General features: G+C 48.9%; 3 protein-coding genes across 14 annotated transcripts in view; 1 reads left to right on the top strand and 2 right to left on the bottom strand.

The window, feature by feature from the left end:
- Positions 1–130: 130 nt before the first annotated feature.
- Positions 131–14440, bottom strand: ELOVL1 (ELOVL fatty acid elongase 1). Of its 3 annotated transcripts, XM_008529924.2 has the most exons (10): positions 14367–14440; positions 9453–9515; positions 7468–7574; positions 2277–2336; positions 1909–2099; positions 1653–1733; positions 1461–1517; positions 1274–1379; positions 1048–1184; positions 131–868 (listed from the first exon to the last, which is right to left on the bottom strand). In XM_008529924.2, the coding sequence occupies exons 4-10, from the start codon at positions 2320–2322 to the stop codon at positions 647–649; spliced, it is 840 nt and encodes a 279-aa protein (XP_008528146.1). In that variant the 5' UTR covers positions 2323–2336; positions 7468–7574; positions 9453–9515; positions 14367–14440; the 3' UTR covers positions 131–646. The 3 variants fall into 3 exon arrangements, with proteins under 3 accessions (XP_008528146.1, XP_008528145.1, XP_008528147.1); XM_008529923.2 differs by lacking the exons at positions 7468–7574; positions 9453–9515; positions 14367–14440 and adding an exon at positions 4935–5075; XM_008529925.2 differs by lacking the exons at positions 7468–7574; positions 9453–9515; positions 14367–14440 and adding an exon at positions 2950–3022.
- MED8 (mediator complex subunit 8) lies at positions 9440–23009 on the bottom strand. Of its 8 annotated transcripts, none has more exons than XM_008529921.2 (8): positions 22894–22963; positions 21417–21598; positions 20616–20760; positions 19943–20083; positions 19661–19742; positions 19063–19311; positions 17905–17965; positions 9440–9515 (listed from the first exon to the last, which is right to left on the bottom strand). In XM_008529921.2, the coding sequence occupies exons 1-8, from the start codon at positions 22897–22899 to the stop codon at positions 9503–9505; spliced, it is 879 nt and encodes a 292-aa protein (XP_008528143.1). In that variant the 5' UTR covers positions 22900–22963; the 3' UTR covers positions 9440–9502. The 8 variants fall into 8 exon arrangements, with proteins under 8 accessions (XP_008528143.1, XP_008528142.1, XP_008528140.1 ...); XM_008529920.2 differs by lacking the exon at positions 9440–9515 and adding an exon at positions 14367–15605 and having other exon boundaries at positions 21417–21535; positions 22894–22981; XM_008529918.2 differs by lacking the exon at positions 9440–9515 and adding an exon at positions 14367–15605.
- The window catches only part of SZT2 (SZT2 subunit of KICSTOR complex), a 51376-nt gene continuing 48053 nt past the window's right edge, over positions 22983–26305 (top strand). For all 3 annotated transcript variants that reach the window (XR_011537409.1, XR_011537408.1, XM_008529926.2), the window contains exon 1: positions 22983–23116. Coding sequence is in view for 1 of the 3 variants with exons in the window: in XM_008529926.2 (XP_008528148.2) it covers positions 23087–23116 (30 nt within the window). In the remaining 2 variants the exon portion in view is untranslated. The remainder of the gene's footprint in view (positions 23117–26305) is intronic.

Below are 26305 nucleotides of genomic sequence, written 5' to 3'. Positions count from 1 at the left end.
CCTTCCCAGGGCCTCCTCTCTACTGTGATCAGAGAGCTAGAAATGTCTGTCCTGTGGGAGTCTCAATCACCCTGTTTGTAGACCCTTGCCCACCTCCTCCATTCACACATGAACACACACATAGCCTTGGTGGTTTCCTCTGTCACTTTTAATGAAGACATAAGTGAGTGAGTGAGCAGCCTCCACAGGCTGTATTTCCAGGCCCCTCACCCACCCTGACCTTTGGCCAAGAAGCTCCTGCTTCAGTGTGGGTGGAGAAGGAGAGAGCCTGAGTCCACAGTGACAGATTATTGCTGACCTCTTTAGTGTGAGGAAAAAGGCCACAAGACCCTGGTCGGGGCCAGCCCTGAGTGCTCCTCTCCCAAGTTTAAGGCAGAGAGGGGGAAGTAAGTGTCCAGCCCTTTCAGTCCCCAGCTCTGGAGTGGCAGAGGGCAATGAGGCCATGTCCCTGGGGCTGGCCAGAAGTAGGTGAGGAACGGAAGCAGTGGTCCCTGTGTACCAGCTGTGGGGAGGGGAGGGCCTGTCCCCTGCTCAGTCCTGACCACATAAGCCCTGGTCACAGGTGTAGGTGGGGAGGACACTGATGGATGCTGCCCAAGGTGCAGTCCTGAGGCACTTAGGTGGGCGCCTAGCTAGGCCATGTTTCTCAATTGGCCTTGACCTTGGCGGTACCTGGAACTCCATTTTGCTGAAGTACACGTGGCAGCCGCTTGCCTTTGGTGTAAGACTGATACCAGAAATTGGAGAAGAGACCGAAGAAGATGGTACCATACATCCAGATGAGGTGGATGATGACCGGATATTGGTAGTTACAGCTGGGCATGAAGTAGTATTGGGAGATGTGCAGTGAGACCAGGACAAACTGGATCTAGGATAGAGAAAGGCAAGGGTCAGAGGGAACGGAGAGGACTTGATGGGGAGAGGGTGTAGAGAAAGAGACTGACGATGAGTAGGGAAGGATGGGGTCAAAGGTGAGGTAGGCTGACTAAAGGTAGGATCCAAACTAAGAATGTTGGGATGGCTACAGGCCAGGCCCCGGCCCCTCACCAGCTGGATGGCTGTCATGTGCTTTTTCCACCAAAGGTAGGGCTGAGCCGCAGGGCCGATGGCAGACAATCCATAGTACAGGTACATGACGACATGCACAGAGGAATTTATCATGGCGTGGAAAGAGCCCATTCCTCCTGCGAGTGGTCAATGAATAGGGTCAGAAGAGTTGAGCCTCTGGTCCCCAGTGCCCACCCCTCATCTCCCAGTGGCCTTCAACACTCACCTGGCGCAATTTTGACCCCCCACCACCAGCTCCAGGGAAGAACTGAGTGGTGGAAGACATGTAGGAAGGTCACCTGTCCGTCTTTTTTCCGAAGAATAAAGATCACCTGAGAGAAGAGTGAGGGGAAGAGGGTTCAGACCCAGGGCCTCTCCTTTCTCCCCACAAGTCCTCACATATAACTACTCACCGTGTCCATCAGCTCAATGAACTTGGAAAAGAGGAAAAGCCAGGCCACTCGAACCATCTGCAAGAAGTCAGGGCAGGCTTAGGACCCTCAGACTACTCCAAGAGACTCCCTAAACTGGCCCATGAGCACAGGCCACACCCAAACTGCTCCTATCCCCAGGTTGCTTATGACCCAGCCCCTGCCCCTACTTACCCTCAGTGCCTCGGGGTTGTTGGAATAGTCTACAGGGTCACAGCGCCAGGTGTAGGTACTCAGCCAGCCAGACATCAGGAACTAGGAAGGGATGTGGATTAGACCACCAGAGTACCCTCCTTCCCCTGAATCCCTCCCATTCTCTACTGAAGAAATGGATCTGAGCCACTCTGCAAAGAAGATACCATGCTCTGGCCCTAAGGCCTGCCCCTTATCCTGCTGGCAATGATTAAAGCCTAGGCATCCAGGGGCCCACCTCATAGACAATGTAGAGGGAGAGGGCCACTAGTGAGAAGTTGTAGACGATCATGAAGCTGCGGAGCTGGAAGGGCTTCCGATTGGCCATGATTCGAGGTCCAAGTGAGAGAACGAAGTACACATAAGTCAGGAGGATGGAGGTCATTAGCAGGGGAGACCCCATCAGAGGGTAGCCCTGGATCCGGGGATCTGTGAATAAGGGTCAGAAGAGTCAGGAAAGGTCGCAGGGTCCAAAAGGTTGCCACCAGGTGTACAGATATGTACACAAAGGGTCATGGGGTTCATAGGGGCTCTCTATTAGGAGACAGCCCCAGATCCAGGGATCTTAGGGCAGGAGGGAGAAAGGGCTGGTGGACAGCATCTTACCTGCACACTTCATCATCTCCTGGTACAAGTTCACAACAGCCTCCATCCTGGCTGAAGACTCTGGGGAGGTATGGAGACGGGTGTCAGACAAGGCCAACTGTACCCGCCCATCCCACCCCTGAAACACAGCCAGGACACAGACCAGATGAGACAACTCCTGATGCCTCACTGCAGAAAGGACAGAACAGTGAGAGGAAGGAATTGCTGGGGACTAGGGGTGGGAAGAGGCAGTTTGGCAGGGGCACCTGCTTTCCACACATCCTGCCTGCCTGGGAAGGGCTCTTCCGCCCTTCCTCTCCACACCTTACTTTCCTCTCCTCACTCTCTGCTCCTCTCCAGAGATTTTTACTTCCTGACCTCCCCTCCCCTCTTCCTCCGCAAGAGAACACTCCAATTTCTGGTCTCTTTCTGGAAAGTCTTACCTCTCACCAATAGGGAACTCATCTCCAGAATGAACTGCCTCTCCCTTCCTCTCCGAAGTCTCTCCCTCTCCAGCTCTGGGTCTTTCCTCTCTCCAGGGATCCTCCCCTTCAACCTCTCCTCTCCCCTTTCGAGATGCTCATCTCACCTTCCAGTCCCTCCTATCCTTCCAGGATTCTCATCTCCCCAGGGTCCCTCCTCTCCCCTGCTGGGACGCTCCCTAGTGCTCTCCTCTGCTCTCTCCGGCTCTCACCTCCAGCTCTCCTTGCCTTTCCTGCTCTTGTCTCCGGAGCTCTGCCTCACCCTTCCTCTTGGGGAGCCGGGCTCTTTGAGACTCCTGCCCTGGTGGCTCCACCTGTCTGACTAGATCTGGCAGCAGCCCCGCCCTCTGCCTGCCCCTGCTGCACTGCGCATGGAGTGGAGGGTGGGTCCAGGCCACAGGTCAGTGCCCGGAGGAGCAGGACCCACCAGGATTGAGAAAGCCAAGGAAAGCGCAGGACTCACCACCCACCCACCCTGGACCAGCCAGGTGAGCTAGGTAAGGTTATTCTATGGTTTGAGCCAGAAACCTCCCAGGGGCTCCAGCCCCAGGCCTAGCCTTGGCCCAAAGAAAACTGCTGAAAACCCACACCCAGCATCCTCTCCTAAGCTAACCATAAATTCTCAGTCTGTCCTACTTCAGAATGGGCACAATCACCCTTCTCTCCCAGGGAGGGCGGGGAAGTCAGTGGCATGTGAGGAGCAAGGGAGTGGGGGAGGTCTCAGGAATCTTCCCCTCCCTCAGAGAGGGGTCCTAACGAGCTCAGCCCTCTCCTCCTTAGAGCCTGAAGGAATGTTGGGGGAGGGCTCACAGGGACGCAAAGCCTTGGCCCAGACCCAGAGAGCCTGGGACTCTGAGACGGCCCCAGAGGGACGAGGCATTCTCCGAACAGCCAGGGCAGTACATGCTCTACAAGTTGCCTGCACTCTAGTCTGCCAGGTTCCCTCTATCCAGAGAACAACCTGTGCAGGTACTAAGTGAAGAACATACCTTCTGACACATCCCTCGAGGCTGCACCTGCACCCCTCACACACACTCACTGGGCACACATCTCATAGATGCTCCCCTGACCCCCACGTCAACCCACAACTGCCCCACCACGGTCAGGCCCCAAGTCCTCCCAGACACACACACACCTGCCTCTGACACAGGTCCCCGCCCCCCAACAAAAAACTCACCAATGGCTAGCACACAGATGTACACACAGAGCCCACAGACACCCTGCTGGCAACAACTGCCCTCCTCTGACACACCACCCAAACCAGCCTCCATGGACTTTGACATGCATAGTTTCTAATACTCAGATCCGCTCCTAACTACATTCACAATGACAAACACACCCAAAACCCTCACACATCCTCCTTTACAGGTCCTGCAGCACCATGCGTAAATGCTTATGGCACACGCTCAGCCCCACACATACGCTTACTCATACGTATGTGAGTCACAGATAAATGTGGTCACATACATAAACTCACACAGCCCACTTAGAGGTGAATGAACATAAAATCACCCACACCTGCTCCCCGTCATGCGTCCAGGTCTCTTTCCGCGGATAACAATCATCATTCATTCATTCACAACCAGACCTGCTTGCCTCTTCTGCAGTAGGGCCTACCCAGCGTAGGCATGTGCTCTAACACACAGTTCCTCCCTGACCCACGTGAGTTTGCCAGCTTGTTATCTCTCCAGCTCTCTCTCAACCACCATCCCCAAGTTCACCCTCCCCCCACCCCCCAACCCCACACACGCATGCACCCTGGAGGTCAGGAGTGGCTCATGGCTTCTGGAAGGGACCTCTCCCCAAGCTAGAGAATCTGGGTGTGTCCCCAGTGGAGGAACTCAGTCCGGTCCTTCCTTCCTTTAAGATGGATGGAAGGGAAAAGGAGACAGGCAAAGGAAGGTGGAGGGGAGGGAGACGAGGGGAGGAGGGACGAGAAGGGCGCCAAGGAGGAGTGAGTAAGAGGCGGAGAGGGGCTACGACCAGGAGGTGGTGGAGGAGGGCCTGGGGTTAAGCAAATGGGGGCTAGGGCCAGGAGGGAGGTTGCTGGAGAGGCCCAGCCCCAGAGAGCTGGGACCTCCCACCCTCTCCCCAGGAACAGCCTCGCCCACAGCCTGGGCAGGGCAGGGCAGGGCCAGGCCAGCCAGGCAGGGGGCCCGGGCACGTGGAGAGCCCGCCATGGAAGGTCCAGACTCACCAGTATGGGGCCAGGCAGGCAGCAGTGGAAGGCTCGGAGGGAGCAGGGCCAGAGACAAGTCCCCGGGGCCAGCCTGCCTGCCACTTCCTCATCTGCTGGGCCGACTTTCTGTCACCAGAGGGGGAGGGGGCGGGCCAGCTGGGGGGCGCCTGCTGATTGGACCACTGCTGAGGCAGGAGGGGCTGTCCAGCCCCGACTCGGCAAGGCTGGAGGGGCGGGAGCAGGGGCGGGCCGCCAGATCCCAGGGCAGGAAGCACACCCAGCCCTGACTCTCCACCCCTTCCCTCGGCATCTCTCAGCCCGCCTCTGTCAGGTCGCCGCAGCCTGCCCCGGCCATGGGTCTTCCTGACATTCAGCGGCTGAATGGCCTCATTCTGGGCCCTCTGGTGCTTAATCCACCAACACATCTTGTGTTTGTGGCAGGCCCACCCAGTTTAGGACCCTGGGAAAAGTTCCAGGGCTCAGCCCTTCCTTCAAAGAGCTCCCTCTCTAGAGGGTGAGACCAGAGGGGTGGGCGGGAGGCAGTATGTGTGTGCTAAGGGCTGACAGGGTAGCAGGGAGGTCTCAGCCACAGGGAGCAGCTGGGCTTGGAAGCCCTCTCTATGAGCCTATAAACTGGGATGAGCCCTAGCATTAGGAGCCGCTGAGAGGATTTCACAGGACGGAGGTGGGAGAATACAAGTGGCCTGGGGCAGGAACAGTGCGTGAAGCACCTGGCTAAACTGGACTCCAAGGCAGGGAAAGGAAAAAAGAGGAAGTGAAGCTGGCTGTGGCTGAATGTAGTAGGTCTTGAAGACCAAATGGGGCAGTCTGATTTTATCCTGGAAGCAGAGGAGAAACAGTGAAGATTTTTGAGGAGGCTACAACCAGGCTTGTATTATCAAATATTTATTTACTGACCACCTACCATGTGCAAGACTGTGGTAAGTGCTGGTGACACATCAATGAACAAGGCAGATGCCGTCCCTGTGTGGGGTTTACTGCCCACCTGATCACTGTGCTCTGGCAGCCAGTGTAATGAGGGTGTTGGAGGGAGATCCAGGTGAGAGAGGACAGCCTGAGCTAAGAAGGTTTGGAAACTGATGAGACTGGAGAGGCTTGACACTGTGGAAATTTCCCTGAGGCAGTCGGACTCTCTATATGTACTTAGCTGTCTACCTGGCTTCCCACACTCTCCCCTTCCAGCTCCACACACTCACCAACTAGATTGAACTATTGGGGGTGAGGACGAGATTTTAGGGAGATGAAACCTCTATCTCCAGCAGCTCCTGGAACAGTGCTTTGTATATAGTGATCCAATAACTGCTTATAGGATTGGATGGTATAAATGTGGACAGACTTAGGGAATTTGGAAGAGTGGTGGTTTGGGAGAAGTAACATATTCAAAATGGTAAGCTGTAGCTATACGGAAGTTTAGTCTTAGAGGTAAGGCTAAGGTACCTGCCCTTGAAAGGAAATAGCAGGAGAATTCAATTATTCAAAAGGCTCCAACTTCTTAGCACTGTACACTAAGGCCTACCTGATCTGGTCCTCAGCCTCCCATTCTACCTATTCTCCTGGGCCACATCCTATGCCCTAACTGTTCCCCAAGGATGTCAGCATCTTTCAGACCACCCACCCCTCCTAGCCTTGTCCTCTGGCTCAACACAAGGTATTAGCAGCTCTCCCAGGCAGTAAATCACTCCCTCCCCTTGCTCCCACAGTCTTACTGCCATGCATTTATCTGCATCTCCCCTCATTATAAGTTCCTCTCAGCAGGAGCCACATTTTAGTTGTCTCTGTATCTCTAGCATGTGGCCCACTGTCTGGCTCATTTGACCTTCCATAATGTTTGTTGAGTGAATATTAGAGTGAATGAGAGAATGTGAGAAAGGGAAGAGAGGTTGAGGGACGCAGAGTCAAGCGGGGAGGAAAGTAATTATTCAAAAGCCTTTCTGCTTCCTTTGAGGTGGCAGTATCCAATGAGGCAGTAAACATTTATTGGAAGCCTAATGTGTTCTAGGTATGCCTTAGTGACTTTGGGTCACACCTGACTCCAAAGGCCTGAGTTTAAATCTTCCAGTTAGTGCCTGTGTGACCTTATGTAACCTCTACAAAACAGGAACAACAACAGTCCCTATCTCCTGACTTGCTGTGAAGACTAAAGGAGATAACCCACATGAGGTGCACAGCACTGTTCCTATCTCAACATTTCCTAGAGCAGGTGGGAAGCAATCCACACATCAAGAAGGTGTATCCTTGTAAGTAGATTCATGAGCATTCATTTAACAAATATTTCCTAAATGCCTACTGTGCACAAAGCACTGTTCTGAGAGCACTCGCGAGAGGTTTTGGATTCAGTGTCCATCCAGAGATGAACTAGAGCTGAACAGCAGACTATTATAGATGATCAAACAGTCCCCGAGGTCAAACACCGTAGAGAGAACAAACTTCAACTACCTATTTATTCACCTGGACCACATTGGCAGATGACCACAGCAAGTCCTCAATAAATGTTGACTGACTACAGGAATGAACATGCCCAAAGACTCACTTTGTTCCGTTCTTGTCCTAATCCTGGGAGAAAGCGTCTTCAAATGTCTGATATAGACCACCTAGCCCCCAGTCCTACCAAGTGGCATCTCCATGGTCCTTGGGTTTCTGAAAAATACTCACAGTGTAGAGGAGAAGACAGACACATAAATTAACAATTGTAGTAGCACGTGGTGAGTATTACCGTAGAGACAGACTCAGAGGGTTAGGAAAGCACTGATGGGGGTCACTTTCCTCAGGATGGGGGTTAGTTCTTGAAGGCTTCACAGAAAAAACACCCAAGCTGAGCCTTAAAGGACACTTTCCAGAAGGCAGGGAAATGCATTCTAGGCAGAAGGAAGCATGTGTGTGAAGGCATACAAGCAAGAAATGTGGGAGCTCTACGTAGTTTGGTGTGGCTCCAGCTCAGAGAGCATATGGGTAAGGGAGAAATGTAGGTGGGAGTCAGTTTACAAAGAGCCCTCTCTGCCACAGTAAGAAGCTAGGATTTTATTCCCTTTATCATTTCAGCCCTGGCCGCACACTGGAATCACCTGTGGAGCTTTTAAACTATCAGTGCCTGGCTCTCACCTCCACATTGATTCTAATGGTTGTTTTTAATGGGAAGAGGCCTGAGCATGTTTACGTGCTGTGTGGAAGGAGACAACGGGATCCAGCATACATATGGAGGGATCAGCTTTTGGCTAAGGAGGACACCTCACAGACTGAAATGTACAGAAAATAAGGGTAAATGTGTCAGTGGACTGGGAAGAAATGGGACCATTTGGGACCTGCAGGGAAGCTAGGTGGAAGGCCTTGGAGGGAAGAGGGTTTGGTTAAGCGTACCTACCCCTGTGGCAGGCTGATAAAGTGGAGACACTGAAGGGGTGCAGGAACTCACAGTCTTGATAAGGATGAAGGCCAGATGTGAAGGGGCAAGACTACCCAGTCCAACAGTTAAAATTCCCCCTCCTTCTTGGAGCCTTCCTGACAAATGGGAAGTGAGGTGACAACTTCCCGAGTCCCACCCTGCCTGACTCACTCCTCACTCAGTGCTAAGGGGCCCTTCTCCATCCTCTTTCCCCAGAAGATAAACCACTGATTTACTTTCTCCAAGGGTTTAGTCTGAAAACCACCATTCGTAGAAACTCCAACAACTCTATTGCCATGATTATTTGAGGCTTTTAAGTTTCAGCACAAAAATCAATGGGAAATGGGATCAAAGCAGGAATGGCAATGAGGGAAAAATGGGAAAAGGTATGCCTGCCTGTATGTGTGTGAGTGGGTGAGTGAGCAAGCAGGCAGAGCAGAGGAGGGAACAGAGTACGGGAGACATGGGGGAATGGGCTAAGGATGATAGAAGTGACGGTCTAGGCTGAGGGACGACAGAGTGGCAGGCAGGGATGGAAGCAACCTCCTGGGGGCTGTGTCAAGCTTCTCTCTTCCCCATCCCATAAAGGATAAAGGGCACTTTCTACACAGCACTCACACAGAAGAGTTGAGGGGAGGGCTGAGTCTGTGAGGCAAGGGGAGCAAAGATGAGGGTGAAGGGTTTGTCAATTAATTATTTGGCATGTCCCTCGGCCTTAGCCAGGTGTCTAGTGTCCTCTGCCTAAGGCTGAGACCTTGGATGAAGAAACTTGGGCAGCAAAGATGTCCAGCTGGCAGAAGGGAAAGACTGCATGCAAACACATACCATATCACCCGGAACTGGGGGGTTTGCCTGGACCCCTGCGACGTCAGGGACAAAGTCTGATCTGGCAGTGGGTAGCCAATGCCAACACTAAGGATATCATTTAGTGTTTGCTGAACTGAACTAAAGAAACTCAGGCAGGGGGAGAGAGGGAGTGAGAGAACCTGCAGGGAGAGCTCTGGAGAGAGAAAACGGAGGCTTTGGGTAGGGGACAAACCAGGGGAGGTTGTCAAGATAGAGGAAAGAGAGTTCTTAGCAAGATCTGGAAGATGCGTGAGAAGGGCCAAAAGGGGAAAAGAGGAAACGTAGCTTACTCTTCAATACTCCCTGCGGCAAGCCTGGGACCAGCTGCTTTCCATCGCTGTTATGGTTCAGTCCTGTAAGGTAAGCACTATGATCACCACTTAACAGAGGAAAAGAACGAAATCAGAAAGGGTGAATGATTTTCTCAAAGTCACAGAGCAAGTAAGGTGGAAGCAACATAGGTGTTCCAGGCTGAGGAAAAAGTGTGGACAAAGGGATGGACGTAGGAAAGCAGAGGACAGGTGTAGGGAATTGCAAGTGATTCTGTTTGATGAAAGGATACGGTGAATGAAAGGCCTTTGCATGCCAGAAGGTTAAAGAGTAGATTGGCCCCAAGTCATAAAGTGTTTTGAATGAAAGAATGAGGAGTTTTGCTTGTATTGAAGTGTCCCTGAAGATTTTTAAGAAAGGGGTTGGTATGATCACCATTGTCCTTTACAAAGAAAAACCTCGTGACAGTAAGGCATATTATTAAGAGGAAAGCAGAGGAAGGGAGGCGAGCTCAGAGGCACAGGTGTGACACAGTGAAGGCCTGACCTAGAGCAATGGGAGAGAGAAGGAAGAAGAGGAGAGCCAGTATAGAAGATCCAGAATCGACAGCAAGGTTGTCAAGCTGGGTAACTCAGGTGAAGCAGGATGGAGGAAATGAAAGCAGTCTGAGACATCCTGAGTTTGAGGTAAGATGGCACATTCCACAGGCAATCTGGAACACAGTACTGTAAGTTTAGGAGAAAGGACAGGGCTCGAGAAAAAAAATCGGAGGATCCTCTGCAGAGAGATGACACCACGCAAAGTGGACTGTGGTAGCTCTAGTTTTAATGTAGTCAGACACTTTCCCATCCCCCCGCTTTCATTTCCTTTAAGGAATTCCTGCCCCACTCCATTGGCCGGTTAATCATGGGTGTTCTCCTGACTTCTCCCAATCCAAGCTCCTAACGGCACAGAATCCAAGCAAGAACAGAGTTCTTCCACAAGACGAGTTATACTGCTGTAGAGAAATGCAGAGACAGAGAGCCTAGACAACACTGGAACCCCTAAGCCCACCTAGAGCCAGTCACCCTTCAAGCCCCATCCGCATTTGGGTCCCCCTTTTTGATTTTGGTTAAGCTAGTTGTGTCGTCGTCGTTGTTTTTTGGTGAGGAAGATTGGCCCTGAGCTAACATCTGTTACCAATCTTCCTCTTTTTGCTTGAGGAAGATTGTTGCTGAGCTAACATCTGTGCCAGTCTTCCTCTATTTTGTATGTGGGTCACTGCCACAGCATGGCTTGATGAGCAGTGTGTAGGTCCTCACCTGGAATCCAAACCAGCAAACCCCAGGCAGCTGAAGCGGAGCATGAAACTCATTGGTTAAGCTAGTTTAATTGTAATGTGTTCCAATCAAAACAGTCTAATATACCATGTGATATAAATGAGATTGCTCAGGAGAGAGAAGAGGAAGGAGAATGTAGTTAGCATTTGAGCGCCAACTATACGGCTGAACGGCCTCATATGCCCTTCTAAGAAACTTGGACTTTATCCTGTAGAATATTAAGAGCTACTTAAAGGTTAAGTTTAATTTTAAATATGCTCAGTTGAAGACCCCCTTTTGAAGTTGGTGCTATAATCTCATTTTACAGAGGTGGAAACTGAGGTTCTTGGAAGTGAAGTAACTTGCCTAAGATCACACAATGGCTAAGTGTCCAGGTCAGGTACAATGTAAGAACGCACAAGTATACAGGAGAGGAGGTGGTAAACACTTTAGAGGACTGGGTGACACCGGAAGGACGATTTGTTCACTAGGTGAACAAGGGGGTTGGAGCAGGAAAAAGAGAGGGCAGAGTACGTGTAAGCCATGGAGGTGTGAGACAGTGCCTGACCCCAGGTACTGGCTACAGCTGAGAGTCCTGATGTTAGTGGCAAGAACGCTGGAGTTGCCATGACAAGACAAGGCCCAAGGACTGGGGGTGAGTGTGAAGGGAAGAGAGGCAAGCATGGAGCTCTGGTTTGTGACACCCAGTGAAGCACACACAGCCCCCATGAAGACCTGAGCCCAGACCTACTAAGCACAGACAAAGGAGGAGAGAATGCAGCACAGCTGCACAGAGAGATCTATGAGTGGTGAAGGCCCCCTGTAGGGACAGAATGGAGGTAGCCTGTAGAAATGAGTCTTTAGCTAGTTTGGACATGGAAGAGGTACAGTTTAGAACAGACGAAAAGAACATTTCAGGTGAGGAAGCTTGTCATTTGGTCTCAAAACCAAATAACACAATTTAAGAGACCAAACTGGGCTTTAATGGAAGAGTATAGGTGACAGCTAAGTGGAAGAAAGAAAATTCACAAAAGTAGATTAAAAAATGACTTATCACATCAGGCAAGCCAATGTAAAAATGTTCCAGTGCCCGCTCTGCACAAGGTGCTAAGGAGACACCAGGGGGGATGAAATGTGCATGCAGGGTCCCTCCTGAGGCCGAGCTCCCAAGAGACGAGCACAGACACAAGCAGAGACAAGCTGCAGAGTAAGGAAGAGGTTAAGTCCTCATAGAGGTTGGTCAATCATTGATTTAAGCAACAATTACTGACGGCAGAGTTCTTGACACTGCCCTGAGGATAGCTAATCTTTAGTGAGCTGCTTCTATTGTGAAGCACTACTTTAAGCCTGTTGTATGTAGCAATCTACGTAAATTTGGCAGCAACCCTATGAAGTAGCCACGATTACTTTCCTCATATCCATGAATAAGGAAACTGATGCACAGAGAGGCAAATTAACTTGCCCAAGGCCACACAACTAGTAAGTGGCATGGCTAGGATTTGGACCCAGGCAGTCTGGCACCAGAACCTGCTCTTTTAACCAAAATGCTACATTATACTATCTCTCTAAAGTCAGTTAAATCATAACAGTAATAATAATAGTAATTATTTGTGATGGGCCAGATGCTATAGTATGCCAGACACACATCTTTCTTCCAAAGATCACACGGCTCTCAGGTGGAAGGACTGGGATTCAAACCCTGACAGTTCAGGGTGCTTGAACTTGAGTGACAATAAAGGGCAGAAGGAGCTAGAGTAAGTTCGTACAAGGTACAAATGCGGAGCATGAAGAGGAGGTAATTGACCTGACCTGGTGGGAGTGGCACTGAGTTGTGGACAGACTGGGGTTTCAGAAAGCTTCACAGTGGAGTGACTACTGAGCAGAGTCTTGACAGATGATTTGATGATTCATCTGACAGAATGACGGGGCAAAGTGTTCCACGCAGAGGGAACAGGAGGAGTAAAGGAATGGAGGCCAGAGTCTGTCACATTCAGGAAACTTCAAGCAGTTTGTACTGCTTGGGAAGAGACAGGTGGCAGGACAATACAGAAAATAAGTCAGGAGAAGTCAGAGACTAGATCACACAGAACCTTATTTGCCTTTTCAGGAAATTTGAGCTGTTTTTCAAACTTTTCCAATGAAGTAAATAATGGCAAAAAAAAAAAAAAAAAAAGAAAGACATAAATATCCCCAGGGAATCTGGTGGCTTAGTCTGAAGCCCTTCAGACTAGTAGGAATTCTTTGAGGTCTATTTTCTCTTAATAATGCATGCATGATAATTTTGAATTCCCCCTTTACATTAAATTTACACACAAGTAAAAGGGGCATTCCAGGATGATTTTATCCCATGACTTTCAGTATGCCTGGAGCACTGCCCCTATCAACCTGGCAGGTCTGTGGACCCCAGTTTAAGAAACATGGGGAGGAAACTATCAAAAGGATTTTTACACCTGCAGCTTAGGAAGATCTATCTGGCAGCCATAGGGAAGACCAGTCAGAAGGGGGAAAGACTGGAGACTGGAGTCTGAACAATACTTTTAGGATGAGAAGCTCAGGGCCTCAACTGCAGGGCAGGATAGACGGATACTGGGGAGACGGAAGTGACAGGATTGGGTTTCTGATTGGGTACGGGAGGCTGGGACATGGAGGCAGAAGCGTTCAGAACGGCTTCCATAGACCCGGCTTAGATCATGCTCAGGAAACTCAAACAGAAACAGGTTTGGAGGGAAGGATGATTGGATATGGACGTTCAGAACCTGAGGTACCTGTGGACCATATGGGCAGAGGTGCCCCATAGGCATCTGCAGCTCGGCAAAGAGGTCTGGGCTGAAAACAAAACTTGTTTGACTTATGTACCCATAAGTTGTGGTCACAGAGACGGCAAGAAGACAAGATGGTTAAGGACAGAGTCCTGCAGAATAACAACATTCAAGAAGCAGGTGGAGGGATAGAAGGCCAACAGCTGCAGAGAGGGAATGGTCAGAGAGGTAGGAGCCAAGGGGGAGAAAAGAAAATTTGTCAGCATCATCAAACTATGGAGATCAAGGAAGATGAAGACTGCAAAAACTCTGGATTTAGTCATTAGGTCAACAGTGATCCTTGATAGAGTAGTTCCAGAGAAATGGTGGAAGTGAAGCCCAACTGTGGAGCTGAAGAATGAATGGGAAGTGTGGAAAAAGGGAGGTGATTGTACGCTCTTTATTTAAAGAGCGTGGCTGTGAGTCAGTGAGTGGGGATTTAGGGTCAAGAAAGATTAACATGGAAGAGACACTGAAAGGACACTACCCAGGGCCATGAAAATGGGTGCAGCCCAGAGAAATCAGTAAAAAAACAAGGATGGTCTACATGTGGGGATGCAGACGAGATGAAAAATCAAAATGACCACAAACTAGAGAAATTTGGGTGAGACCAAGGGAAAGCAGGGGAATGGCAGAGGGAAAGTAGGAAGGGGACAGCCCAGGGCTCTTGGATTTGATTCAGAAGGGAGGGTTATCATCACGTGGAGAAAGTACAATTTACTGCTCTTGCTGGAGGAGCCTCTCTGGTACAAGCGTCTTGCCCAGGGGAGGACACGGATGCCTGAGAGTGGGAAGGAGTCTTCTGACATACAAAACACGGATCTCTCTGGTAACTTACCACCTCTTTGATGAGTTTTCACAAGAGAACTAGTGAAAGCTGGAAAACAATTTCAGGGAAGTGGTCTAAACAACTGAGGCCCAGGGAAGTCAGGTGCCTTGTCCATAATGCACTTGGGAAAGCTGCCATGTCCAAATGGTAGGTGACATCTTGAGAGCATGTGAACTCAGCAAGAGACCACATTAGAGATCCCAGATCTGCCTCAGTGACACACAGGAGCTCAAGAACAAAGAAAGAGAGAAATTAAAGGGAAGAGAGGAAGTTTGTCCAGTGGGACAAAACACACGTTGAAGAGAAGGGGTGCTATGACAGCCCTGTCAGACAGGTTGGAGAGTTTGCATTCTCTCCCAATTAGAGAGCCCCGTCTGCAGGGCTGCAATTCCTTCCCAAGTGTCAGCCCCTGTGTGTTCGAGGCTGTCAGGCCTGAGCCACATCAAGCCTCTGTAGGTTGGCACAGTGAACCCTCAGGACTGAACCAAAAAGGGACCACAGCCTCTGGCCATACTCCTGGCTCACTACTAAACTTCAATATACTATCCCCCCAAATCTGGAACTGATGGAAGAAAATGTACATCCCTTAGTAGTTTCTCTGGACAGTGATCAGGAGTTGACCCAGGGTGGGCGTTTGGAAAGATTCAGCCTCCGTTCTGCCTGGTGCTGGGATCAGCTCACACGGCTCCTGTGTCCACAGAGCACAGAGAATACATTGTCCATAAGGAGGATTATTCTCCACAAGAAGCTCAGACAAAGGGAGAGGTTGTTCCCAGCTGCCTGGGGGAGGTTAGAAGGGGGTGGAAAAAGGGACCAGCCTTGCACTAGGGCATTCCTGCAGAGTTCAGCTTCTTCTCTTCGACAGGAGGACAAGAGATGGGCAATACACCCCCTCCAGCTCAGTCCTAATGCCAGGACCCATTATGGAGTTGGAAGGAGCACTTAGCTATAACCTATCTACCTTGGCTATTTCCCACATACAAGGTTAAGTGAGGTGAGCTAGCTAGGTAGGGCAGCAATAGACACCAGAATAGGAGAATAGGGTGATTGGGGCAATGAGCAAAAGGGAAGTTCAAAAAGATGGAATCCCAGCCTCAGGGCAGAGCTGGAGAGGGAGCGGTCCTAGGCGATGGGCATCATGCTGACATTGATTCAGTAAGCTTCTGCCTTCAGCAGGATGAACTCTGTGCTGCAGTAAGATCTCGAGGTGTCACAGCTGCCGCTTCTTTCTCCATCCGAGACATAAACCTGGGAGACAGTGGCCTAATCTCATTCTCCAGGGGTCCCAAGAGTAGAAGAAAGCACAGTTCCCAGGCAAAATAGAGCAATCAGAAACTGAGAAATATTACCAGAGTGGAGCAAGAAAGCAATCTTCCACAAATCCTAAACCTGCACAAGTGAGCAGGTCCTGTCCTCTTCAAAGGAAACTCTGCACATACTCCCTCCTGAGGCGATGAGGGTGTTAGGGGTGGAAGATACTCTCCACTGAGGCATTTACTGGGTTGTATGGGCCCAAAGGTGGCAATGCTACATAGGTTTGTGTATTCCCAAGGATATGGCTGGGTGGGGGGGTGGTGGATGAGAGCATGTGCTTCCAGAGTGAAGAATATAGAAAAGTGAGTGCCTCCAGAATAAAGAGTATTTGCCTAAGGCCTCAAGATGTAGGTGAGGTCCTATACATGTTTCTCTTGGGGCAGGGGAGCATTTCCACTCTAGGAGGACAAGGAATCCATTTCATACAGCATGGTGGGAATGAAGTCAGTATTAGCCTGGGACAACTTGAGGTTAGTGCCTTTCAATAGCAGCGAATGTTCTGGGGAAAGAAAGGACAGCAGCCACGAAAAGATGCTCCAGGGGTTTTAGAGAAGCATAGTTTGAACTCTATCCAATACGAAAGTTAGCTTTGACATTTCCAGTGGGAAGGGAAGAGATAAGAAGGAACAGTTGAGTGGGCTGAGAGCAGAGGGCAGGACTGCTGAAGTGAGGGAAAGGTCTGGCATTGCGTCTGAGCTGACGACAGGACTCCCCATGCTGTTGTGTGCTATGGTCAGTGAGCTTTGTGGATACCATTTGTCTTGACAGAACAGGAATGGATACGACATCTGGGACCACTTTTCCAGTCCTTTGCTGCCACAGCCTGGCAGAATTCTGCCTGGCACCAAACAAATGCTAAAGTACTAGTGTGTGACAGAAGAGAACAGGAAAAAAACAGCTGGAAGGGATGAGCAGACCTTTCTCATACCTCTCAGGACTTTTAGATCAAAGATAATCAAAGATAAGAAAACTTCTTATGGAAAACAAATTACAATTGCCTTGCAGCACCCTTGGATGTCTCTGATCCCTATACAGCTCTCTCATAAACTGCTGCCAGACAACTCTGACACAGTGGCCATCAATTCAAATAACTTTATTCAGAGAAACTCTTTGACCCACTTCTGCTGACTCATCCTCTGCTCTTGCCTGCAAAAGAGCACTAAGAAAGGCAGCTTAGGCTGGAGACTCAAACTCGCTCTGCTCCTCAGCTTTATAAAAAGCAGGCAGTTACTGGGGACTGCCCCCTCCCATCATCGATCTGGCTCTTATTTGAGCCACAGGCTCAGTGGACTAGAGGAAAGCCATCCTGTCTGGAGTCCAGGACATAGGCACTATTATGAGGACAACCAAACCCTGATGAAAGACAGTGTGAAGTGCAATTCCTCCCTCCCTCCAAAATAAGAAAAATGAGTCCAGGGAAGAAGGGGCTTTTTCATGTCTAAGAACCTTTTCTCACACAGTCCTGTCTGGCAGAGCTACTTCCTGACGAAGCCACCACCTACTGGGCCTTTGACATCTTCCTTCATGTGTACAGCGTGGAGTAAAGGATAAGGGACTTTGTGACTATTTTCCAGGTAAGAGCTAAATTGGCTTCTCAGAAAATGGAGAGTACAGCAGGCCCCAGCTTCACCTGAGCTGCAGGTGAACAGTTTGTCCCAGCCCAGAAGCCTTGTCACCTGCAGCTTGGAGAGACAGCCACAATGGAACCTGGGCAGGAGGGTATGCAGAGACAGTGTGCCCTAACGACAGAGAGGCTGCCACCATTTCCGGCAGGACAAAATAAGCACAGGCTTTCAAACAGAGCGGAGCAGTCCATGATCTTGTGTCCATCAACTCACCACTGACATGAAGCAGTATCAGATCAGGGTAAGTTCTGGATAGAGGATTGAAGAGGGCAGTAGGGAGAACTGGCTGTAGAAACTATCATTTATTGAATACCCATTATTTCATATACTGTGCTAAGTGTTTTACATTCATTTTCTCATTTTAATCCTCACAACAACCCTATGAGGTAGGTATTATCACCATTTATAAACACAAAAACAGGCTCAGAAAAATTAGGTCACTTGCCCAAGGTCACACAGCCAGTCAGCGGTGGAGCTGCGATACATCTGTTGCTGAAAGCCCATGTTCTTTTTATTGTACCCATTTAGGTCAGCTTTGGGCAAAAGGCAATTTCACTGCCCAACTGTGCAAAGTGCATCTGGGAGTGGAGGTTGCCGTCCACACTCACCGCTGGTAGGGATGCATTGAAGCCGACTTGATGTTGGTTTTTATTCCACTCGGCATTTTCCCTAAAAGGAACACGAAGAAGGATACCTGAAGCATGCTAAGACTTTCATGATAAAGCAGAAATGTGGTCTCTCAGGTTCCCTTCTGCCACCTCCTCTGTCATTTCAGAACCTCTGTGGAATGTGACCTTGGGTGGCAAGGATCAGAGGTGTGGTTTCTCACCCCGCTCTCTCCCTGAAGGTGTCTAGGAGGAAAGGGGTGGTCAGGGAGAATCGTGGAAGGGGTCAGAACACACCCCAGCCGTCTCCTGCTTAGCTACCCCTGGAAAACATAGCTAAACCTGTGTGACCTCCATGTAATGTCACAGGTAAAAAAAAGTACTATGTTCTCTCTTATTTTTTTAATTTTTTTTTTAAGATTTTATTTTTCCTTTTTCTCCCCAAAGCCCCCTGGTACATAGTTGTATATTTTTTAGTTGTGGGTCTTTCTAGTTGTGCTATATGGGACGCTGCCTTGGCGTGGCCTGATGAGCAGCACCATGTCTGTGCCCAGGATCCAAACCAGCGAAGCCCTGGGCCGCCACGGCAGAGCGCGCGAACTTAACCACTTGGCCACGGGACCAGCCCCCTGTTCTCTCTTATTTTAATTGTCCTTTTACCTAGACAGCTTGGAAGAAAATACCTCTTCTAGATGCTTGCATCTGAACTCCTCCAAACTGTTCTCGTTATTACTAAAACTGAGCAGGAGAGATAGGATCAGAGAAAAGAATACATGTAGCACTGGGAAACTTGCCTGCTTGTCAATTCCCAATGCACCTACCAAATGGTCTTAATTAAGGTCTAACCATTGGTTTCTCTAAGAAAAGACATTTACAACACACCTAATATCCAGAGTAAATGGAACAGAAGGGTACTTGAGACAAAGGTCTGGGAGGGGGGTGAAAAGAGAGAGTAGTTTCTGCTATTCAAAGTTCTTCTTCATTCTCTGGTACCTGTCACAGAGTCTCAAATGAGATTTTTACTCCTAAAAATTGTTTTCTGGGTCACAGTCCAAAGGAGAAAGGGAGAAAATCTCCAGCTTTAGGGATATTGGGGGCCCCAATAATCCAGTTTATTCCCCCTGCTCAAGGTGTGCCACCATGTCAATCCTGCCACCTTACCTGGTTGACCTGCTTGGGCCATTTGCACCCCACTGAGCATTGGCTGCTGCTGGCTTGGAGCTCCTGCCATCTGCACCTGCTGTAATCCTGAGGCTCCCGCAAGGATTGTCGCAGCTCCTGGCTGACCTGGCTGGCCAGGACCACTGCTGCCTGAAGGTCTCCAATTAGACAGACCCTTCCCAAAAGCAACAGCTGCCACCAAGGCATTGGTGTCTGCAGGGTTAAACGTCTGCTTGTTCGGCCGGAGACCTGAAGAAAAAGGTAAGTGAGGACCCTGAGGTACGCCTCTGGCCCTGGACTGAACCTAGCAGCAGGAAGACCAGAATGCATACCAGGGCTTGGAGCTCTGATTTCAGCAGCATGTAGACCCCCTGGCAGCCCAGAGGAAGAACCAGAGGACTCCTACATCTATCTTAGAATCCTCCCTTCTCATTTTGCCCATTTCCTCCACTTGCTCCAGGGCCGGCCTTAAACACAAAAGGCTAACAGAATGGAGGCATACGCTTATGTCCTCGCTTCACTACTACCAAAACCACGACTCCTGTTCCAGGGAGCTTATCCCTTTTCCTTCTCCATTTTGCTACCAATCCCTCCATACCTCCACTCTCTGACTCTCGTTCCTCTTTGCTGATTTTCTCCAGAAGGTTTGAGCACATTTTATTCAAGCTCTGGATCTGCTTCTGTAACACACATAAATTTGTGCAGAGATTAGGGCAAGCAAGAAACGATCACGTGGAAGTTTCTTCCTTGTGCTCTTTCAGGGGCAACTTAGATACAACTCGTCTGGTAGGTGCACTCCTACTAGACAGGAACAGTAATGCCTAGCTTCTCATGATGGGACTCAGGGGTGGGGAGCCACAGGGCAGTGACTCAGTCCAACCTGAGCTGCATCAGCACCAATGCGGGCAGCATCTGTTGTCAGCTGCTTCTCCTGCTCTTCGACCTCAGGGTCAGGTTTAGTTCTCAGATGGTCAGGGACCACCTCATGGCTGAACACAGGTACTCGTCCTTCAGTCTGCCGCTGTAATACAAAGATTTTATTGATCCTACCATGCACTCCAAGAAGATTCAGTCTGGTCTGATATATAGTTCCTACCACAGGCAAACAGTGCATTTTCAGGGAAAACACAACCTGAGACTTATAATATCTGGCTTCCTAGGACACTATTCCCCTTACGTAACATCCTTTATTTCTGTCTCCTCACACCCCTATCTCTACTAGACCTAGAGGAAAACCTCGCTCTAGCACATTTGAATCTAAGACTGAAATAGACAAAAGTCACAAAAGAACATACTTTTTGCTCAAGATAGGTGTTGGAGGAGAAGGGTCTTTGCCTTGGTGACACAGGCCTCAGATTAATTCAGCACTATTTGGGAGTGGCTCCCCCAACTCCAGAAGGACAAAAAGCAAGGCCCCCAAAATGCAGCCCTTGCTTCTTACTGCCACATACTACTCCACATTCAGAACTTCTAGAATAACCAACCAACAACTGTGCTCTACATCCCCATCTAAGAACTTCATTTCCCAAGTTGTACCCTTCTCCTCCTCTTACCATGAGATCTTCATCTCGGTCTGGGGACAAGACCAGAGGGATGATGACCTGGTTACGGAACAGTGGCGTCTTTTCATGCTTCAAGACCTTGTTCAGAGTGTTCAACTGTCCAGAGAGCAATGCAAAGCTATCCAGGACAGAGGGCCTGGTGGTGGTAAGAAGGTGTCAGAATGTTCCCAGTAAAGTAGCCTCAAAGGAGTCCTTCAGACTAAGAATACCCAGACTCACCCTCAAAAGACTCATAACCCTATGGCTGGGCTGGGTGGGAACCAGACTGGCTCACAGGGATTACGTGGTTAGGAAGTTTCTCACATAGAAGGAGAAAAAAGGCAGTTCATTATTTGAATGGGGTGAGGAACACTGGCAAAATAGGAACCATGACTACACTGTTATCACTAAAAATTCAGAAACTGAATAAAAGCCTCCTTTCCAGCCTGGAAATAGGATCCATACTTCTAGAGTGGGTTGGACCTAAAAGACTCAGCACCATCCATGCCAAGAAATCCAGTATGAATACTGTGTTTCTACTATAGGGGGAGGATGCACTTTTCTCCTCCCAGAAAAGTCAAGGAGTGAGAATCAAAAGCTAGAAAGAACCTAGGTTGGCAAACTGGGCACTTCTCTACTTCCTTGCCATGGAGGCCCTAAAGCCAAACTCCAATGTTGGGAAACCCAGCTCCTTCCAAATACAAAAAAGTTTGCAAACTGATAAATGGTTACATCACTGGAGATGTCCTATCCACCAAGAGCACTGGCTCCCCACTCATGAAGCCCTCCCCAGCTTGCTCTGGCAACCCTTACCAGGTCAGCCGGTCATACTCATTCTCCAACTTGTAAATGAAACTTCCCAGTGAGTTCTTCAGATCAGCCACTTGACTCAGCAGTGCATCTAATGATGCTTCAAGCTGCTTCTCCTCCCTCTGCACCAACAGGAATAGGTTGGTTACCCAGATGACAATGAGTATGACACATACAGAGGAAGGCTGAAATGCCAGAATAACAGTGTGTAACTGTTACCAGTCAAGTAACTCAGGATTCTCACTGGCCTAGAAGAACCAGGTTTTTTTTTTTTTTTTCTACCTTTGGTATTTGGGTTATAGACAGCATCAACCCTTAGACCTGTCAATCCATTTACCTGACATCAATTCCTCCTACCAACTGATTCCTTTCTCTCATCACATCCTAATCTGTGCCTGGCTTTTCCCCTCATTAGGCACACTCTAGTCTCGCTCATTGAGAAATCTGCACCAGAACTAATGCCTGGGATTTATTATCTTTTGTGTACCTCCACAGCACAGGTATTCCAGCTTCCTCTGTTCTAGAACTCGCCTTGTGAGCCTGCCTGTTCTTGCCAATGACACACTCTGGGAAATCTACCTACACATGAAGGTTTCTCTGAATACCAGCCTTGCACCACCACTGCCTCCCCCTCTTCATTTGCCCTCAGCATTTGATATTTCAACTTCCTCCCTGCTGAATTAGTCTGCACTCATTTTATCTCTGTCCCAATATTCCCGTGCCCCTTTCACAAGCTTTGTCAACCTATAACCGTTTACTGACTACCAGATGCAAAAAACTAAGTGACAAATGAAAGACAAAAAAATGCATGTGGTCCTAAGCACTAGACGATTTTAAAAGTTTGGGGATCTGCAAAGCATTTCCTTCCTGTCTATGGTCTCCACCTTCACTTCATTTCTTCATCCTTAACAATTATCAGACACAGGCTGAGAAGAATGATACAAAACTGTCTTGCAAACTCGCCTACGTGTAGGACAGGAACCTTGATCCTTGTTCCACCCACGGCCTCAGATTATAATTACCTTAGCTTTCAGCCATGCGGCCCCACAATTCCTTCACCCTTGGCTTCTCTCCAATTACAGATGCCTTGCTATGTATGCATCCAACAGCGTCCATCCAACAGCCTAGGTCGGGGCCTGTGCCAGCCCGTCACTTCCTTGAGCCGTCTGTTTTGGACTGCATCTCGACCTTCCCAAATTACAACCGGATCCTTTCCCACACCCCAGCAAGTCAGTGCTGCCTCCCCGCCCCCGACCTCGCCGCATCTCTGTCTCCTGTTGGCCGGGCTCCACCCCATCTCCCATCGGCGCCACTCCCTCTCCAGTCGGCCTCGGCGCCCATCCTGCGTTCCCTCATCCGTCAGCCGCAGGCGCTGTCCCCTCTTCTTAGCCCCAACTCCTCACTCTCTCCTCGGCCAGCCCCCTCTCGGTCCCGTTACCCAAAGCCAGACAGCGGTCTAGATGCCCAAGCAGCTTCTCACCTGCATTGCGGCGGCGGCTTCCACTTCCGGTTTCCAAGTCAGCCAGCCACTCGGGAAGGGCTTCGTCCACCAATCCGAGAACTCAGAACTCGGCCCTCCCTGTCACTTCCGGTTCCGGCCGGGAGCGAGGTAGCCGGGTCAGGGGTTACGAGTGGAACGTCTTATCTGGCCCGGGCCGGCGCTGGAGGGCTGTATGATGGCCTCGGAGCGCCCGGAGCCGGAGGTGAGGGGCGGGCAGGCGCAGCGCTGGGCCCCGAGATCCGAGGGGGGGGGGGTCTGGCGGCCAGCGCGGCCGTGGCCTCCTCCGGGTCTGTGGGCGGCCGGGCCGCGTAGCCCCGAAGGCCCGACCATTGAAGCTCCTCCCCGCGGTCCGCAGTCTCCTCGGGGGCTAGAGAAACTTCGTCGCTTTGTTTTGTTTACTGAAATTTCATCCACGTCGCCGACTTTAGGGCTCTCAGGTTCTTTGACATAATAATGGTATTAACAAAACCTGTGTTTTGACTTTCTGTTGCAGTTTCATATGTTGCATACGGCAATAGACTGATTTTGTCGGTTTCTGCATTTCTTCAAGCATTGCAGTGCCATAAATAGCGTGAATTAATTTAGTTCTAGCGCTCAGGCTTTTGGAAAGCAGCTTTGGTTTCGTGAAAAAACATTTAACTGGGAGTGAAACCTCGGTCTAATATTGGTGCTGCTGTTTAGCTATCTGTGCAACTTAGGGCAAGTCTTGACTTCCTCGATCCTGTTTCCTTCTTCATAGAGTGCCTACGTTGTGGTGTGTTGTGAGGATCACATGTATTAAAGCAGAAAATGCGGATGAGGTATCCATTAGGCGCTAAGGACCATGCAGGGAACTTTATATACTGCATTGTGTTACTCAAACTTGTGTTAAGGAAGGTGGCAATATCCACTCTCATTTACAGATCAAACTGAAAAGTGAGAGAGGTTCCCCAAGAGCTGCTCAGCTGAAGAGTAGCAGAATTTTGGAGTTAGAAGGTCTGAGCATAAAATCGCTCAGATTTGGAAAGAACGATGTCACAAGGAGAGGTACCCAGTATTACAAGAGAATATTTGAGTAGATGGGAAGGATGAGGCATATGGATAATGACACAAATTATAGTCATTACTTATTGAATGCTATCGCATGCCAGGCACCATTCTAAGCACCAGTATCAATTAATGCTCTCAACTCTATGAAGTAGACATTGTTATCATCTCTACTTTTCAGTTGAGGAAACTGAGGCACAGAGATATTCAGAGTAACTAAGTTACACAGCTAATAAGTAGTAGAGCTAGGACTCCAAAACAGGTGGTCTGCTCCAGATCTTGTATTCTTTTTTTTTTTTTTTTTTGAGGAAGTTAACTCTGAGCTAAGTACTGCCAGTCCTCCTCTTTTTGCTGAGGAAGCCTGGCCCTGAGCTAACATCCGTGCCCATCTTCCTCTACTTTATGTGTGGAACACCTACCACAGCATGGTGTGCCAAGCGGTGCCATGTTTGCACCCAGGATCCGAACCAGCGAACCCTGGGCCGCTGAGAAGCGGAACGTGTGAACTTAACCACTGCGCCACCAGGCTGGCCCCCAGATCTTGTATTCTTAACCATAAAGTTTGTAGTATAAATAGTAAACTAGCCACAGGATGGCAAATCTCCAGTTCATTAGAATTTGGTGTGATGAGACCCAAGATTGAATATGGTTGTAGGAAACCGTCATATTTAAAAGAAACAATCTTTTTCACAGGGGTAGTGGAATAGCCCATGCATCAGAAATATCAATATTGAGAACTCCATGAAAGAATTTGAATTATGTTTCATTATGGATTAAAATGAGAGGAAATGGAGGGATGTTGTGGTGAAGTACAACATACCTTTTAGGTAGATAGCCTAAAACAGCATTGTCTAACAGAAACCAAATGCAAGCCATATATGTAGCTTTTCTAGTAGCCAAGTTTAAAAAAGGTAAGAAACAGGTGAAATTAATTTTAATATATTGTATTTATTTCCAAAATATTAGCATTTCAACATGTAATAAATATAAAAAATTATGAAATATTTCACATTGTTTTTTGGTGCCAAGTTTTTAAAATCCAGTGTATATTTTACACTTAGAGCACATCTCATTTGGACTAGCAACATTTCAAGTGGTCAGCAGCCCCATGTGGTAGCAGCTGCCATATTGAACAGTGCAGATCTGAAGTGACTTGGAGGCAAGACGCACACTCCTGGGAGTCTTATTCAGCCACAAGTTAAGCATTTGTTAAGTTCTTGATTTGCATTTCTGAAAATTTTCTCTCAGAAAGTAAAGAGTGAAGAGTTCTGCCCCTGGGCAGAAGAGTAAGTGAGTTTTAGGGGTTGCTACAATCCCGAGAGAGAGATTGAGCATAATCAGATTTAAAAAAATCATTCATTCATCAAATACTTAAAATATTTTATGAGTGCTGCTACGGACTCAGATTGTGCCAAGTATCAGGGTGGGTACAGAGCAGTGCAGGTCAGACATGTTCCCTATTTTAATGGAGTAAACAAACGTTGAATTATGATAAGTGCTGCAAAGGAAAAATACAGAGTGAGTGAGTGAGTGACAGGGGTTCTTAACCTACTTTGTTGAGAAGTGGTGGGGTGAGGGGGATCAGGAGGCCTTCTCAAAGGAAGGACGTTTAAGCCTGAACAATGAGCAGCTGGCCATGAGAAGAGGCAGAGAGCGTTACAGGCAAAGGGAGTAGTGAAGACCCTGAGGTGAGTAGGAGCTTAGAGCCCTCAGAGACCCGAGAGGGAGCAGCTGTTTGCATGGGCGCCTTGTGACAATGAGAATGGCTAGCACGGAGTGCTTACTAAGTATCATGTAAGACTTGTAAAATCCCCATGAAATAGGCACTGTTCTTATCCCTGTTTCACAGATGAGGGAACTATGGCACAGAGAGTTTAAGTAATTTCACCAAGGCCTTATACTCATAAGCAGCAGAACCAGCATTTGCTCCTAGGTGCTCTAACTCAGGGAGTTGGTGAGAGATGAGGCTGGAGAAGATTCTAGTTAAGACCGTGCTAGAGATTGAGGACTTTGGCGTAAGTGCAGTGGTAAGGAGGGTTCAGACAGTTCAAGGGGGAAGAAAAATCTGCATTATTTCATGGGACTCTTAACAAGACAGCACAAGGGTTGGAAAAGGCTCAAAAAGTAATTTGTACCTTAACCACAAAGGGACAGGTACAAAAAACAAGTTAATGAGATGGGCAGTGTTTCCTTTATCTTGATATACGTGGTATGCAGCACAGTGCCTGATAATGTTTTATTCATCTTGTTATAAATGGTATGTAGGCCTCAATAAATGTTCCAAAGAATGATAGGCTGCCTTCATCATTGTTCTAACTTTCCTCTTTAATTGCAACAACCTCCTTATGAAGTAGATACTCTTTTT

Source organism: Equus przewalskii, chromosome 2, assembly GCF_037783145.1.
Source record: "Equus przewalskii isolate Varuska chromosome 2, EquPr2, whole genome shotgun sequence".
Classification (NCBI taxonomy): Eukaryota; Metazoa; Chordata; class Mammalia; order Perissodactyla; family Equidae; genus Equus; species Equus przewalskii.
The sequence above is the reverse complement of the archived record's forward strand: the minus strand, read 5'-3'. Positions and strand labels throughout refer to the sequence as shown.

Excerpts from the sequence above, each read along its gene's own strand:
- ELOVL1 (XM_008529924.2), bottom strand. The coding sequence starts at position 2,322 with ATGGAGGCTGTTGTGAACTTGTACCAGGAGATGATGAAGTGTGCAG. Across the intron at positions 1,380-1,460 it reads TCATTGAGCTGATGGACACG|GTGATCTTTATTCTTCGGAA; the intron begins GTGAGTAGTTAT and ends CTCTTCTCTCAG. Across the intron at positions 1,185-1,273 it reads GGGGGTCAAAATTGCGCCAG|GAGGAATGGGCTCTTTCCAC; the intron begins GTGAGTGTTGAA and ends GACCACTCGCAG.
- MED8 (XM_008529918.2), bottom strand. Across the intron at positions 20,761-21,416 it reads GAGTATGACCGGCTGACCTG|GCCCTCTGTCCTGGATAGCT; the intron begins GTAAGGGTTGCC and ends TACCACCACCAG. Across the intron at positions 17,966-19,062 it reads GGCCCAAGCAGGTCAACCAG|GGAAAATGCCGAGTGGAATA; the intron begins GTAAGGTGGCAG and ends TGTTCCTTTTAG.